Raw genomic sequence first — 16,636 nt, forward strand, 5'->3', positions numbered from 1 at the left:
GTTCTTGGCTCCCCTCCCATCCCTCTATCTAGGTGGGTGGGATGGGAGACAGACCACAGAAGGGGAAAGCCATAGCAATGGAACACTGGGGATGGCAGCCTAGGGACAGGTCACGGATGAGGAATGGGTGCAGGGGCTAGTGGAGGACCCTAAGTAGCCCCCCACCCATTTCAGCACCCTGGGGCAAAGCCCCACGCTCATTAGAGCTCTGCTTTGACCTTTGTTTCACTTTTCCCTAGGACCTAACAGGAAACAGGGAGGGCCCTTTCTTTTAGATGTGACCAGGTGTTGTTTATATCCTTCCAGAGAAAGAAAACTATCTTATATGTTCATACCTCATGAAAGCGACTCCAAATCCAGGTTCCAAATATTTGCCTTTCCCCTCTTTTCCTCTCATATCTTTCTGTGTATAATCCTGCTAGAGATTCATCCACACCCAAAGCCCTGAATTAAACAAACATTCATTAAACACATGCTTTCTTCAAGACAATGCACTAGATCCTAGGGACACAAATGCAAAAGCAAAGCAATCTGTTCCATCGATCACCTCCATCTTCCCTCTCCCTGGGCACATTTGCAGGTGATCCAACGCTAGCAGGGATAGTGTTTGATTCCAAATTCAGGATCTGAAAAGACCTCAACCAGCCAGAATATTGGGTGGGTTCAAATCAGATGAAAATCAGTAAGAATCCATGTCAAGTCTTACCCTTAGGTCCAAAAAATCAGCATCACAAATATAACCAGTGGGTGAGGCAGGGAGTGTGGCTAGACATCGGTTTGTCAGAAAAAAAGATCTGAGGGTCTTAAGGGACTGCAAGTTCCACACTAGTCAGGAGGGTATTATGGGATCCAGAAAAAGTTAATGAAGAAAGGAACAGTGGGGGCAGCTAGGTGGTACAGCGAGTAGAGCACCGGCCCTGGAGTCAGGAGGACTTGAGTTCAAATCTGGCCTCAGACACCTGACACACTTACTAGCTGTGTGACCTTGGGCAAGTCACGTAACCCCAATTGCCCTGCCTTTCCCCCTCCAAAAAAAAAAAAGAAAGGAATAATATTTGAAATGAGGGAGGTAGGATTCCTGTTATACTCTGCCCTGGTCAGACCACATGCCATACAAGAATCATTTGAAAAAACTAGGAATGTTTAGCTTGTAGAAGAAAAGACTTAAGAAGAGACAGAAGAGTTGTCTATTTGAAGGGCTGTCATGTGGAAGAGTCAGCATGTATCCAACTTGTTCTCTTTGACCTTGAAGGGCAGAAGTAGGTACAATGGGTAGAGAGATCTGGGAGGGGCACCTTTAGGTTGAATATAATGAAAAACTTCCTATCAATCTGGGCTACCCCTAAGTGGGATGGGCTGCCCCATGAGGTAGGGGGACCTCCCTCCCTAGAGGGTCTTAAGGGAAGGCTGGATGGGAATACTTGTTGAGAATGTTGCAAAGGGGATTCTCACTCAGATAATGGTTGGCCTAGTGGGCCACCGTGGTCCCTTCCAACTACAAAATTCTCTCATCCCTTCACTCTGTTCATGTGCCTACTAAATCAATTCAATCCAATAAGCATCAATTACTTTGTCTAATGAATCCTTTAGCCATTTGTCAGTCTACCTATTTATAAATAAAATAAAACTCCGAACCCAAAGCTAGAGCCTCAATCCCTGATCAAAGGCAGAAATCTAGAGTGGCAGATGTTATAGTGGAAAGAGAACTAGAATTAGAATTAGAAAGGGCTGAGTTCAGATCCTGCCTACAGACTGACAAGGGCAAAGACTATGGTTTTCTGGTTTGGTTTGGTTTTGCCTTTCTTTGTATCCTCAGCACCTTGCACATGCCTGGCACTAGCAAGCACTTAATAAAATGCTTGTTGACTGATCCAATCTCTCAGTGCCCCAGTTAATTCTCAAAGACTTTAAATTGCGGAGCAGTTGCCAATCTGCAAGAGTTTTCTCACCGGGGATTCCTTGTTCCAATGAAGTCATTAGTCCAGTCCAAAAAAATTAAAAGGTGCAGTGCTGTGGCTTCTGAAGGGAGACTTCTATTTCTCCAGGGACCAACCAGCATATCAGTTAGCCTGTCTTCTTATCCATTAACCCATCTCTCTCTCCCTTTTCATTTTTTTCTATCTTTCTTTCATCTTCCAGTCCTCCTTCCCTCCCTTCCTAGAGGCCAAGGAGCTATTAGTCTATCCTGTATCTCTCAACTCATTAGGGGCTTATCTGCCTCCAAAACATACTGCTTTTTTGTCTTTTGTTGATGCTTCCCGTTTTTTTTTTTTTAAAGCATCATTGTCACTTCCCAATAATGCCTCCAAGCTCTTTCTAACACATAGAAACAGTTTTGCAAAAAGAGTCCACAACTACAGACATCATAACTATTGAGGTCAAACTAATGGAAGAGGCTAGAATATTGTATCCTTTACTACTTATACTTGTTTCTTTCCTTCTTTCCTTCCTTTCCTCATTCCTTCCATTCTTCCCTTTCTCCTTCCCTTCTTTCTTTCTTCCTTTCTATCCTCCCTCCTTTCCTTCCTCTTTTCTAATTTCTCTTCCTTACCTTTCTTTCTTCCCTCCTTCCTTCCTTCCTTCCTTCCTTTCTTCCTTCCTTCCTTCCTTTTTTCTTCCTTCTTTCCTTCCTTCCTTCCTATTTTTTTAAGATCACGTATCCCCACCATAATTTAAGTTCCACTGACAAAGAAATTTACAGCAGTCAGTTAGATACAAAATTCAGAATACAAAGTCTGTACAGGGAGCAGCAGGGTTAGGGGAGGTCTATGTGGTCCCAGGCAGCACAGCTGCAGGTGAAAGCAAAGGATTCTGGAGCTCAGGCAACTTGCAGAAAGCTTTGGAACAGGACTCACATCTTAAGGAGAATGAGGGGGATGAGGCAGAAAGAAGTTTTGGGAGGTGTGATCCCCTTCTAAGGAGTTAAGGGAAGTCACCATTTGGATCATTCATTTTCTTATATAGCTGACACTCTTCCCCCCACCAGCCAGCAATCTAGGTTATCGGGGGCTAGGCAGAGGCAGCCCAGCCTCTCAAGGGACAGTGGAAGATAGGTATGCATAAGCCCATTAGAATTGTGCTTAAGGTCATGAGAGCCACAAGGCAGCTGTGACTCATCTCCTCCCAATCTGCAAGTTTCATCTAGCTTCACTAGAGATGGGCAGTGCCAAGGAAAGACAAGCTAGGATTAAGAGTGGCCAGAGCCTGCTCATAGCTGGGCCAGGAACCTGATGCCCCTTCTAGATGCAGATATTCCGCAAACTCATGGTGCTGGCTGGGTCTTCCTGTTTTCCTATAAAGTCAGATTGGTAGAGCCCAGGCAGAAAATCGGTACTAGGAAATACAAACTCTCCAAAAAACCCAGGAGAGACCCAGCACCAAGTGTTCATTTCTGCTAGCTCTGGGCAGCTCCATGCACAGTTCCAACAGTTTCTCCAGAGTCAGGTAAGTTAATAAGGGCCTCAGCTTCATTAAAACAGTAGGTATGACAAATTCTAAAATCAGGAAGGCAAGAGAAGGTGAGGAGAGCAAAAGGAGGGCAGGTCCTTGGGCCATCCCCAGTTCAGGAAGAAGGCAGGGTGGGGCTGGGGAAGGAGGGGACAGGAGTGCTGCTCAGGGTGACATAGGGTTGTGATTAGCCCTCACAGGAAACCTCCACCTGCATTGCTGCCCCTTTAGGCATCATCTAGATTTTTTTAAAATGGCCTCCAGGACAGCTGGGGCTCAAGCTTCTTTCTTTTGATTTCTTGCTACATACTCTAATGTGTTTTTAATACTTCTCTGTACAATGAGGTCTGTAGTACTGGCCTTCCTTCCTCCTTTCTTCCCTTCCCTTCCTTCCTTCCCCATTTCACTTAAATGATATGATTTAGTACTTATTACTAAAGAATACAAGGCACAAGCTTCTTCCATTACTTAGAGTCACCATCTTAGCGCCCCTGGCTAAGTGAAGTCTTAGTAGGTAAGAGTCACACATATGAGCCAGAGGATCACCTTTAGGTTGCTAAGCTGGTGGGTCCCATCTGGGTTGTGCCAAATCACCCTCCCACCTTTCCAGGAGTGGAAAGCATCACCGTGTACGAGGAGGTGCTGAGGCAAGCACGCTACAAGCTGCGACATGGGGCCGCCCTCTATTCGAGGAAATTCAGGCTTTCCTGCTCCGAAATGAATGGCCGATATTCCAGCAATGAGTTCATTGTAGAGGTACAAGATGACTTCCCCTCCCTCTACAAGCTTGCTCCAATTGGGAGAGCCCAGTGGGGTTGGATGACGTGGCTAAATATCTTGTTAGTGGGATTGGGAGCCCTAACATTAAGAGACAGAATCCTGCCACTGTTTTAGGTGGAGGAGTGGAGATGGTAAAAACTGGGGTTTGGGCTCGGGAGTGGTAGGAAGTCTGAAGGTCATTGACTCTCTGTCTCCAGGCGAATGTCCTGCATAGCATGAATCGGGCTGCCTACCCCAGCCATGTGCTCAGCTCCCAGCAATTTCTGCACCATGGACACCAGCCACCTGCGGAGATGGCTGGACACAGCATCGCCAGCACTCACCAAAACTCCAGTAAGTAAGGCGGGGTAGGATAGGACAAATAGAGGGGGATAGTGGGTGATCGTGCTGGGCTTAGTGCTGTCCCTCCACTTCGTAGCCGTAGGTGGGAAGCAATGGAAATTGTGGGGGAGTGGGTGTGTCCAGACCTCTCATCCTCTGTTTTGCTTTGGAACCTTGAGCCTAACCCTTCCTCCTTCTGGACCATTAGTTTCCCTTGTCTTCATCACTAGCATGATGAGGCCTGGTTGGGATTTCAGGCTCTTGCTGCTGCTGCTGCTTCCCCTCTATCACATTGTGTCAGTCCTTGACCTGAAAGAGTCTCCTATCAATCATATTTATTGAACACTTACTATGTGCTCAGAACAGCTGCTCAGGGGGAGATATAAGATCAGGTTTGATCTGTCAACAGGCAATCACAACTTATGTGAAAACTAGGCTTATTACAAGAGAAATGGACGTGCATGTGGAACTCAGAGTTCACAATCCATACGGAAGTTTGCATATTTATGACAGTATAACAAAGGGAGGAGGAGAAAACACAAATCTCTACCTCAAAGGATGTGGCATGAGAGGGGGAAAGGTGCTGTAAAGGTGGGAAAAGGACAAAACTCCTCCTGAAGGAGAGGAGCAAGGCCATAGCAAAAACTGCATTCTTTTTTCTTGGGAACTGCTGGACCATGAAGGTAACTACAGGGGTCCCAGATGCACAAGAAAGTTCTTCAGCCTAGTGCAGACTGACTGGTGCCTGCCTTGACTCCCAAGAACACACAGGGAGTCCAATTTGGGGTACAAATAATAAACTATGTCAGCTTGGGCAGTGGCAGGGGGGGCCTTCATCCTTAACAGATCTCGGTCTTTAAGACAAGACTAGCACACACAAAAAATAAATAGAGAATGATCATGTGCTGAGCCTATGGCATTCTGGCATGGTGATAGTCTCCTAGGCAGCTAGGTGGCACAGTGGATAGAGTGCTGGGCCTCAGGAAGACCTGAGTTCAAATTTGACCTCAGACACTTATTAGATGTGTGACTCTGAGCAAGTCACTTAACCTCTGTCTGCTTCAGCCTCCTCAACTGTAAAATGAACACGATATCAGCACCTACCTCCCAGGGTTATTGTAAAATTCAAATAAGATAATATTTGTAAAGTGTTTGGCACAGCCTGGCATCTAGTAGGTGCTTAATAAATGTTTGCTTCTTTCCTTCCTTCTTTCTTCCCTTCCTCTCTTCCTCCCTCCCTTCCTTCCTTTCCCTATTTCACTTACGTGATATGATTGACTTCTTAAACAAATGAAAACTTATACATCCAAATGATTGTTGTACTCCAAAGTAGTCAACCTGGGGAGTTATATACTTATTTATTGAATATAGGATTTAGAGTTAGAAAGATTGGTACCTCAGACTATTCTACTACAACTCCCTCATTGTAGAGATGAAAGAACTGAGGCCCAGAGAAGGGAAGTGATTTACCTAAGGTCACACAGGTAATAGAGCTAGAATTCAAACCCAGACCGTCCAATAGATTCCTACAGAATACAGGTTAGATTGAATGGCCTATTCTGCTGGGGGCAGGTGGGTGGCGCAGGGCTGGACCTGGATTGAGGAAGACCTGAATTTCAAATCCGACCTCAGATGCTTACTGGCTGTGTGACCCTGGACAAGTCACCTAATCCTGTTTGCCTCCGTTTCCTGATTTGTAAAATGAGCTGGAAAAGGAAATGGCAAAGCATTCCAGTATCTTTGCCAAGAAAACCCCAAAAAGGGTCATGAGAAGTCAGACAGGACTGAAAAAATGACTAAACATCTGCCACTACTCAAAACATGGGAATCGAGGAAAATCCAGAAGCCATCTAGTTCAATTGGAACATTATTTTGCTTCCAGTGGTTGTAAATCTTCATCCCACAAGGATAGATTTTTTTTTTTTAGAAAGAGTCAAAAGTCATTTGGAATCTCTCTTTGGATTTGCTATTAGAACCAGTTCATGAGCTACATACATGTATGCATGTACATGCATACGATTAACCTTTTTATTTTATAGTCATATATCTTTTAACCAAAAATAATATTACCTAGCTTGATAACCTACCTTTCCCATCAGACTAGAATTTAAATGACTTTTGACTCTTTCTAAAGAAAAAAATCTCCCCTTGTGGGATGAAGATTTCCCACCATGGGAAGCAGAATAATGTTCCAGGTGAAGTAGATGGCCTCTGGATAGTCCCTGATTCCCATAACTGTGTGGCAGGGACTTTGATGGCAATTCTATAAAATGAATTCCAGAAATGTGAGCCATGACAACTTTACTGAGATAAGATAATAAAGCCTCTAAAGGTGAAAATAGTCAGGAGTTATATTTTAAAAAGTAAAAACTGGTCATATTTCCTCACCCCCCAATAACTTTTAAATACAGTAGGGACTTCAGAAATGGGAGGACTCAATATATGTTAGAGTAGTCAGGGAAGGGAATGGCATCTGACAACTGGTAGGATTTGGACAGGCGGGAAAAAGTGGAGAGTGGAAGCTCATTGTTCAGTCAAGCAGTGCCATAGAGGCCAGAATGAGTGTGATGCGTGAGGAGGAAGAGGCATCAAGGGCCCTTCTCTGATTGGAGCTGAAGGGATCTGTTGAGAAGGGGTGGGAAATAAGTCCAGGGGTTTTGAATAGGGCTTTAAATGAGGAGTTCAGACTTCATGTGGTGGGCAGGAGGAGGCAATTGTGATTTTTTAAACTCTTTATCTGCAGCAAGCTTAAAAAGTCTGCTATCACCCCTACCTTTACTCAGCATATTTCTGGTGAAATGACATCCTCTTGAATGTGATTGGGAGTAATATGAATCTATTTTTAGTATAATTAAATAAAACATCATTTAAAAATTTTTTTTTCTATTTCCAGTGGTTCATGATTATTCCTGAGAACCTTCCTTCCTTTAATCAGTCAGTTAACAAACACTGATGAGCGGTTTACTATGTGCCAGGTGGGGCAGCTAGGTGGTACAGTGGTTAGAACACCGGGCCTGGAGTCAGGAAGATCTGAATTCAAACCTAGCTTCAGACAATTACTAGCTGTGTGACCCTGGGCAAATCACTTAACCCCTATTTGCCTCAGTTCCTCATCAGTACACACTGGAGAAGGAAATGGAAAACCACTCCCATATCTTAGCCAAGAAAATCCCATGGACTTGTCCATGAGGTCATGTAAGAGTTGGATACTGTGGAATGACTGAACAATAACAATGTACCAGGAACTCTGCTAAGTGCTGGGAATATAAAGAAGGGATGAAAGATGACCTCTGCCCCCAGGGAGCTCACACTCTTAGGGAGAAGACAATATGGAAAAAATTATATGTACAAGATATAAATGGAAGCATTAATGGAAAGTTATCTCAGAGGGAAGACAACTAGCATCGGGATGGGCAAACTGCTGGTGATATTCCCACTGAGTCTTGAAGAAAGCCAGAGGAAGTAGAAGGTAGGGATGAGGAGCAAGAGCAATCCAGAAAAGGCACGGATGGAGAGGCCTGTTTGAGGAATCACCGGGGCAGTGTTGTGTCATAGAGACCACAGAGGGACGTACAGTGTGAGAAGACTGGACAAGTAGGAAGGCGTCAGGTTGGGAAGGGTTTTCAATGCCTAAGGAAGGATTTTGTACTTGATCCTGGAGTTAATAGGGAGCCACCGCAGTTGACCGTGGGAGTGTCAAGGGCCGGGGTACAGAGGCATGGTCAGACCTGTGCTTTAATGATTTCATCTTGGCAGCTGAGTAGAAGATGGATTGGAGCGATAAGAGACTTCAAGTAAGGGAGACCAGGTAGAAGTCTTAGGCGGTAGTCGGCAAGAGGTGATGGGGCCTGAACTATGGAGGCAGCTATGAGAGGAGAAAAGGGGACATGTACATGAGATGTCATGAAGTTAAAAAAAGATAAGATTTAGCAACAGATTGGATATGTGGGATGAGAGAGATCGAGAAGTAAAGGATGACACTGTGGTTTCAAGCCTAGGAGACTAGAAGGATGATACCCTTGACAACAAAGGGAAGTATGGAAGACAAGAGGTTTTGGAGAAGGGTGTGAAATGATGATGAGTTACATTACGAACACCTTCTTGGGCAGCCACAATCCAGTGGCTGTGTGTAGTAAGAGAGCAAATGCATTGGCATATTGGTACAAGCCAAAGACCACTGTGAGAATGAGATTGCTGCTGGGGATTGGGGGGTGGGGAGGAAAGATCCCATAGATCTTACAAAGCCACATTTAAAAGATTTTGAGCAATCTTTTGTTTTCTCGGAGGCCCCAGAAAGGAGCAACTCTTCCCTCCTCTTCCCTCCCCCATACCACTGCATGGTTAGGACACATTGGTCTAACTGGTTGCTCTCTTCTCAGGGGGATGATGCCAATGCCCTGGGGAGGTACCTCTGGAGAGTGTGGTCTAACTGGAGGAAGGGCCTGTTGTGTGGGTTGTGGGATGGGTCAAGTCTCACCTAGCCTGGATGGCTGCTCCCTTATGGGGTGGGACTGGGCATGTGTGTTCAAAGGCAAGACTGTATGGAAGGATTATTTTCTACATTCTGCTTCACCTGTTGCTCTTGAAGTGTGTTGCTGAGTGAGTTTTTCCAGGTGCTATGGGAAGGGGTAGTCTGTTCAGTTCTCTCTTTATGTATAAATTTGCTTCTCAGGGTACAGTTGTATACTGGGATAGGTATACTACTTATATGTAGGCTTGTGTGGCCCATTTATTTGGGGTGTGGCAGTGGTATGTTGTGCCCCCTCAGGCAATTATATCCCTTCAGGACTAAATTCTGGGTGTAATGGATTCCTCTGCAAATAGCTGGGTCTCTGTGAGTCCAAGTGGATTCACAAGTGTTATGTTTCCCCGTCTATGGGCTGTAGGTGTATGTATGAAACTCTGGGACCTGGGGCTGTGGGTAGGAAGATTGTATTTCTATATGTTTCTTCATTTGCCATATGTATATGCACAGTCAGGAGCTCAACTTGTGGTCTTGAGTATTCAATTTGTGGCCCACAGGGCCCATATTGGCTGTGTCTGCATGTTTCTGCTAGGGACTGCCTGGGTCACCCAGTTGGTAATGAGCTTGGTGACATTGCATATACAAACCTCCTGGGCCATACTGAAATCACTCAGGGATTTTCTCATGAAGTCCTCGCTTAAGCAGTTCATGGTATGGCTGATCTTGGCAGTCACAAAGGCTAGCAGGTATTCTGTATATATTTTGTCCCAGGTAAGGCCAGTCTTAATCTTTGCTGGGATGTTCGCCCACACGGTCCTGGTGGGCATAGGCCTAAGCCTACATTTTTGTTTTGCTGCTATAAGCTCAAAGGTCTCAGTGAAGGTCCATGCCCCTTTCCGCCTCTCATTGCCCCTCAGGCTCCATGCCCCAATGGACTTGAGAGTCAATTTGAGGCAATGGGGCAAGAGACAAGGGAGGGATAGAGAGGAGCTGGATAGTTCTCAGGAAGAGAATTTGGGGGAGCAGGAACTTCAGACTTCGGAAAATACCCAGTCCACAAGAAAACAGAACCCATCAAGTTTCCGGAGGGAGTCCATTTCAGGTGGGTGAATGGAATGGGATGCTGCTCTATTGTTCAGTTTTTCCCTGTCTTGTTCACACCTATCTCTTCTTTCTTCAACCTGGGGCTCCAATTCTCTTTATCCTACAACCGCGTTCCTTCCCTGTTGAAGACGCTTCAGCCTGATTCATTCAGGTCCAAAAGCTACTTGTAGTTTCCTCATTCCTAGCTAGGTTTGGATAGAGGTGATGTTGAAAGTAGCAGAGATCCCTCTGCACGTGCTTTTGGCTGCCTCCCCAACTCCTCTGCCCTGCTTGGCCTCTTTTCACCTCCAGAGAAGACAAGGAAAAGCTGATGCTGTGTCTATCTTTAGAGGTGGGAAGTGGTTGTTCTCCTTTGCTCATAAACACCCTGAAATTTGGGTGGATTGAGTGTTCCTCTCACTGTGCATTCTCCCTCCTCTATTTGCTCATAAATCTCATCTGTCTCTCTTCTTTACCCCTGAGTGTTGAGTGTTTTTTTGTCAATGATTTAGATAAAGATTTAACTGCCATGCTCCGCAGATTTGTAGAAGACACAATGCTTAGATGGCTTGACAAAATTATGTATGTTGTTCAGTCTTTTCAGTTGTATCTGACTCTTTGTGACCCCATTTGGGGTTTTCTTGGCAAAGATACTGGAGTGGTTTGCCATTTCCATCTCCAGTGGATTAAGGCAAACAGAAGGTAGGTGATTTGCCTAGAGTCACACATCTAGAAAGTGTTTAAGGCTGGATTTGAACTCAGGTCTTCCTGACTCCAGGCCCAGAGTTCTGTCCACTGAGCCACCTTGCTGCCTTTGACAAAATTAAGATTTCAAAAAATCTAAACAACAGGAATCTAAAAACATGAACTTGAATATGGACAAATATAAGATCTCGAACTTAAATGCTAATAATCAACTCTATAAAGTGTCTTCCAAAAGTGCTAATGCAATTTTAAGCTTAAATGTATATATAAGCCAGGGAAGACTTGGCTTAGTAGTTCATGTGAAAAAAGGCTTAGGCTTCACATAATAGTAACTTCCAGTTTCATATACAATCTTCTTTTCCTGTTCTTCATTGTACATGGACCAGTTCATATTTACTAGTGTTTGTCAAGTTCAGAATAGCAAAAGAAAAATTTTAAAGAATGTCTAAAAAGAAAGATAAAGACACAGGCCTAGGGATTTTATTCGATCAAAAGTTCAATCAATTGTGATTGTGGCTACCAAGAAAGCTAATTAAATCTTAGTTTACTTTATTAGAAGCATAATATCCAGAATGAGGAAGGAATAACCCACATAGCACAGTGAGAAGAGTGGAGGACTTCCTTTCAAATATCAGCTCTGCTATTTAACCCGTAAACTTGGGCAATAACCCAATTTTTTTCAGACCTCATTTTCCTGACAGGTAAAATGAGAGATTTGAGCTAGGCAACCTAAATCTTATGATCTTATCCATACTACTGAAATCATTGCTCCCTGAAGTATCTAGAGCAAGGGTGGCGATGGTCTTTGGGCAGCTGGTCAGAATTCCTCTAACTAGAACACTATTTAGTTCTGGGTGGTGACATAACCTTAGGGGTTGATGAATTGGAGTGCATCCAGATGAAGGCAACCAGGATGCTGAAAAGATTGAAAAAAAAATGTCAGAGGAGAAATTATTTAGAGAACTGAAGATGAAAGGTTATCAGTTGAAAAGGCTATCAGTTCTGTATAGCCGTGGGATATATGCTGCTAGAAGGGAGTTAGAGGGAAGGAGATTTTGGCTCAATGTAAAAAAGAACTTTCTTAACTTGGGCTATGTGAACTTTTTTTTTTGGTTTCCATTTATTACTATTATTATTTTATTTATTGTATTATTATTTATAACTGTATTTCAAAATTATAGGTTTCCTTTGTAATCCTAAGCATTTTATACATTTAAAAATATTATTTTGAAAAGGCTTTACTAGATTGCCAAAGAAGTCCATAGCACAAAATAAAGTTAAGAACTCTTGAATTAGTACTATCTAAAAACAAAAGAGGATGCCTCGTGAGATGATGTGTTTTCATCACAGGAGGTATTTAAGCAGAAACTTCATGATCATCTATCTGTCAGGGGTATTGTAGGGTGGATTTCTGCATTGGATAGACATTTAGGGTAGAAAATTTCCAAGATTCCTTCCAACATTGAGTCCCTGATTCAGCAGTGTCTGTGGCCTGTCTTGCCTCACCCTGTTTCCTAGTTTAGTCCTATTTCCATCTGTGCATCTCAAGTTGAGGGTCATAGAATTATCGGTCTAAAGCTAGAAAGGACTTCGGAGATTTTTTTGGAACTTTTGGACTTTTGGAGGTTGGATTATCCAATCCCTTCATTTTACAAATGAGGAAACTGAGTCCCAGAGAGGAGACTAAGCTGCCCAGCTTAGGTAGTTATTGGTAGAATCTGGATTTGAACTCATTTCTGTGTCTATGTTTTATCTTCTTTTTTTTTTTTTTTTTTTTGTATCTCCTCTACTTTGTGTTTATGCCCTTTGGCGCCCCCTGTTCTTCTCTCTGGGAACTGGCCCATGCCTCCATCTCCAGGATCTTCTTTTTCCTTTTTCCCCACAGTGGTTCCTAGTGCAGCGACTCTCATCATAGTGGTATGTGTGGGCTTCCTGGCACTCATGGTTGTCCTGGGCCTGGTGCGGATCCATTCCCTGCACCAGCGCGTCTCAGGAGTCGGAGGTTCACCAGGGGCTTCGGATGATCCCAAAGACCCTGACCTTTTCTGGGATGATTCAGCTCTCACCATCATTGTTAACCCCATGGAGGTGAGGGCTAGGGCTGTGGTGGGGCCCAAGAAGAAGAAGTTAATTCTAGAGCACAAAGGCTGGGGCTGGAACTTGGGTTCTCCAGGAAGGAAAGTACCAAGGGCTGGCAGCCCAAGTCGACCAAGAAAGAGAGATAAAGGAGGCTGGGAGTGGACTAAGGGAGGTGTGATTGAGGAGGAGAGGCACTAGAATGCATGATGGAAGCATTGATTCTATTCTCCCTTATGCTTTTTCTGCCCCTCCAGTCATACCAGAATCGGCAGGCATGTGCAGCAGGGGCTGCTGGGGGGCAGCAGGAGGACGAGGACAGCAGTGACTCGGAGGCAGCTGACTCTCCCAGCAATGAAGAGAGGCACATCATTGAGTCGGCCCCACACCGCTACTAAGGCCTCTTCCCCAGAGAGAGAGCACCCTACCCAGGAGAGAAGAGACACCCACACAGACAAGGAATGAGACATCTTAGAGTAGAAGGGCAATTGAGTGTGAAAGAGTGAGACCCTCTCTAGGGAAGTCCTGGAATGAGCTATCTTTGGAATCCTACTCTTCTCCCCTCCCCCAAATAGTGTCTCTCCCACTTCCCTGTTAAACCTTTACTCTTCAGCATCTGCTCCCACTCCCAAGAATCTTCTTTCCCCTCTAGGAACCCAGGATGCTTGTACTAGAAAGGGGTGGGGTGAAGGGACCCTCTTGGGTTACTTATTTTGTCCCCTATGACAGCCAACACTACTGGGGTTTCTGTTCCTTCATTACTGCTGATTGGGCTTAATAGTTACTACACTTCAGAAAGGCTAATAGCAATGGGGTTGAGGAAATGATGAGAGAAAACCCCTTGCTTCCCCTTCCCTCCCCTCCCTTTAAGCTTTTCTCCCCTCAATGTGGACACTCCTTCTCTTGGTATTCTTTCCCTTTTCCCAGTTTACTCTGGGGGGGGGGAGTCCCCCTTTCCTCCTTCCCCTCCCCTACCTCTTCCCAAGGTCCCTCCATTTTATCTTTCGCCCAGTCCCCTCCTCTAGTCTTGGGGTTCTCTACATCCTGTCCCTGTTTCCATGAGGATGGGTCAGGGGATGGTGGAAGAGGTGCCCTGGGTGTCTTATATATAATGTATATTTTTTCAATGTTATACTGAACACAGCCCCTGTGTTCCTGTGAGCAGCTCACAGCCTTGTGTCACTTGTCATCATATGTCAGCTCACAGCCATCATGTCTGGGAAGGGGGTGGGCTTGGGTGAGGGTGGGGCACCTCCTGGGGTTTTCAAATAAAATCTACTCAGAAAAAAAAATCCCACCCTATGAGCTGCATCCTGCCTGCCTGATCTGGGATGGGTGGGGTTAATGGAGGGAGAAATGGTCTTTCACATTTCCCAGGGAGGGCTGGTGGAGAGGGGAACAGAGACACTATACTAGATGGGGTGAAGAGCTTTCGATGACTTCCAAAAAATTTCCCATGGTCATTTTCAGACAATTTCCCATGATGCCAGACGACTAGGCCGAGCTTCCAAAAGTAGCATGACATTAGTTTTTTCCTACCCATCTCAGTCTGAAAAAGTAATGCAAAGGCCACAGACACCTAGGCAAATGTCCAATAGATTTTGATATTTTGGAGGGGCGGAGAGGAGAAAGTTCTCTCATGTTCCCCTCCCCCCATGTCATGGTCACAGTCAGGAGCTCTTTATTTTTTGTTCCTACTCTCACCTCCCAAAGGAATTCTAACCCAGAGGGCCTGGGTTAGAATTTCAGCTGTTACTTACTATCTGGATGACTATAGGCAAGTCACTTAACTTCTCTAGGTTTCAGTTTCTTCATCTGTAAAACGAGAATTGAGGGACTAGATGACCTTAAAGAGCTATTTCATTTTGAGATCTATAGTTTTCCCCCTTTTCATCAAGCAGAGTGATACCTTAGACCACTGGTTTTCAAAGCATGATCCAGAGACCCCTGAGGGACACTTTCAGGGGATCTACAAGATCAAAATTATTTTCATAATACTAAGGTATTTTCATTTCTAACATGTTAAACATTGAAAGCTATTACCCATCCTTTGGGGTCCTCAATAATTTTTAAGAATGTAAAATACTCCTGTGACCAAAAAGTTTGAGAACTGCTGCCTTAGACACATAGTCTTGCCTGCCATGCCAAGGTGAACGACAGTGGAAAAGAGACTTTCCTGTAAGATTCTAGGAGTATAATAAGGCCTTCCTTGACATAGAGAAGCTTTCAATGTCTGAGGCAATCCTATGTGGGCAGAAGTCTCAGCTCTTATATCTGTAGTCCCTGAGGGACTTTGGAGCACTGTTGGGTAATAGTCCTTCATCTAGTCTTGAGACCTGAGAGTTCATTTCGCAATATAATATGTAAATGAATGACTTTCCAGTTTTCTGATTTGAATTTCTACAGGTCCAAAATGAGCAGGAGACAAAGGAGAGATAGCTATCTTTCTTCCAACTCACCTATCAAGCATTTATTAAATGCCTATTAAGTGTAAGGCCCATAACATGAAAAACACCATGCCACAGAGAAGAGAGAGAAGATCTTAGAGTTATAAAGACCTTTGTTCTAGTTTGCCTCTGCCATTTACTGGTGGTGTGATATGCGCAAGTCACAACTTCTCAGGGCCCTAGGCACCTGTCTTTCCACAGAAAATTGCAGAGAGCTGCATGGGTAGAAGTAAATCAGTAGGAGCTAACTCCCTAACTTCCATTTCCAAAATCAGGAGGTATGGGTGATGCGGCCAGTGTTTGTATGGCAGAAACAGGAACATACTGATGGCACAAAATGGACCACCCAAGAAGGCCTATACAGGCCATTTACTCAGTTACACTATCATTCCCTACTGAGCTATCGCATCCTTCCCTGCTCAGCAGAGAAATTCCTCATTGGGAGATTTCTACTTTGGTCTAGTTTAAAGAAAATATGAACAAGGTAGTGGGAATATAAAAAATAGTCCTTGCCTTCAAGGAGCTTATATTCTTGGGTGGGCGGGGGAAGGGTTGGGAGAATACAACATGTGAACAGGTGAGTGTGTGTGTGTGTGTGTATACATATATACATACACATACACATATACATATACATATATACATACACATACATATACATGACAATCTGAGGAGGGAGAGACCACTAACTCATCAGGAAAGTCTTCCTGTAGGCGGTAGCCTATGAGCCACTGGGGCCATCTCCAGTTGTCCTGATCTATATCGGCCCACTGGACCCAGATGTCTCTGGAGGAGAAAGTGTGGCTGGTGACTTTGCGTAGCCCTCCCTCACTTAAAAGCAATTCACCTGCAAGTCGTGGCATCACCTTCTTGATGTCATGGTCCTCTTCAAGACCAAAGGACAAACTACAAGTATATGAGCCAGTCTTGAAAGGAAGCTGGGGATTCTAAACGGCAGAGGTAATATGAGAGAGTGCATTCCATGTCCTGAAGCACAAGCCTGTTCCAGGCATGGAGGTTGACAATAGAATGACAAGTTCAGGAAGCAGTAAGTTCTCTTCCACCTTTCTTGGGTGTTTTGGTACCCATACTTTGCAGGGCATCAAAGCGGTTCCATTCCTTTCCTGCTTTTGTGCTTTAAAACCCTAAATTCAACCTTGTGACAAGGAGTAAGGAGACTAAATCTTTTTTCCCCCAAGCTCTAGAACTAGAAGGATCAATAAAGCAGACACCATGAACCTTCCCCTACTGGTATGCACATGCCAACAGACTAGCAATGAGTAATAGCTAACTTTTCTCTTTGGAGTGGCCT

The 16,636-nt window shown here is 44.4% G+C and overlaps 1 protein-coding gene across 2 annotated transcripts in view; it reads left to right on the forward strand.

Moving 5' to 3' along the window:
* CLSTN3 (calsyntenin 3) overlaps positions 1 to 14,178 on the forward strand; it is a 31,331-nt gene extending 17,153 nt beyond the window's left edge. For both annotated transcript variants that reach the window (XM_036762055.1, XM_036762054.1), the window contains exons 15-18: positions 4,058 to 4,203; positions 4,425 to 4,560; positions 12,687 to 12,889; positions 13,135 to 14,178. In XM_036762055.1, the coding sequence (XP_036617950.1) occupies positions 4,058 to 4,203; positions 4,425 to 4,560; positions 12,687 to 12,889; positions 13,135 to 13,275 (626 nt within the window). In that variant the 3' untranslated portion in view covers positions 13,276 to 14,178. The remainder of the gene's footprint in view (positions 1 to 4,057; positions 4,204 to 4,424; positions 4,561 to 12,686; positions 12,890 to 13,134) is intronic.
* Positions 14,179 to 16,636: the final 2,458 nt, after the last annotated feature.

This window comes from Trichosurus vulpecula, chromosome 5 (assembly GCF_011100635.1).
Source record: "Trichosurus vulpecula isolate mTriVul1 chromosome 5, mTriVul1.pri, whole genome shotgun sequence".
In the NCBI taxonomy this organism is placed as follows: domain Eukaryota; kingdom Metazoa; phylum Chordata; class Mammalia; order Diprotodontia; family Phalangeridae; genus Trichosurus; species Trichosurus vulpecula.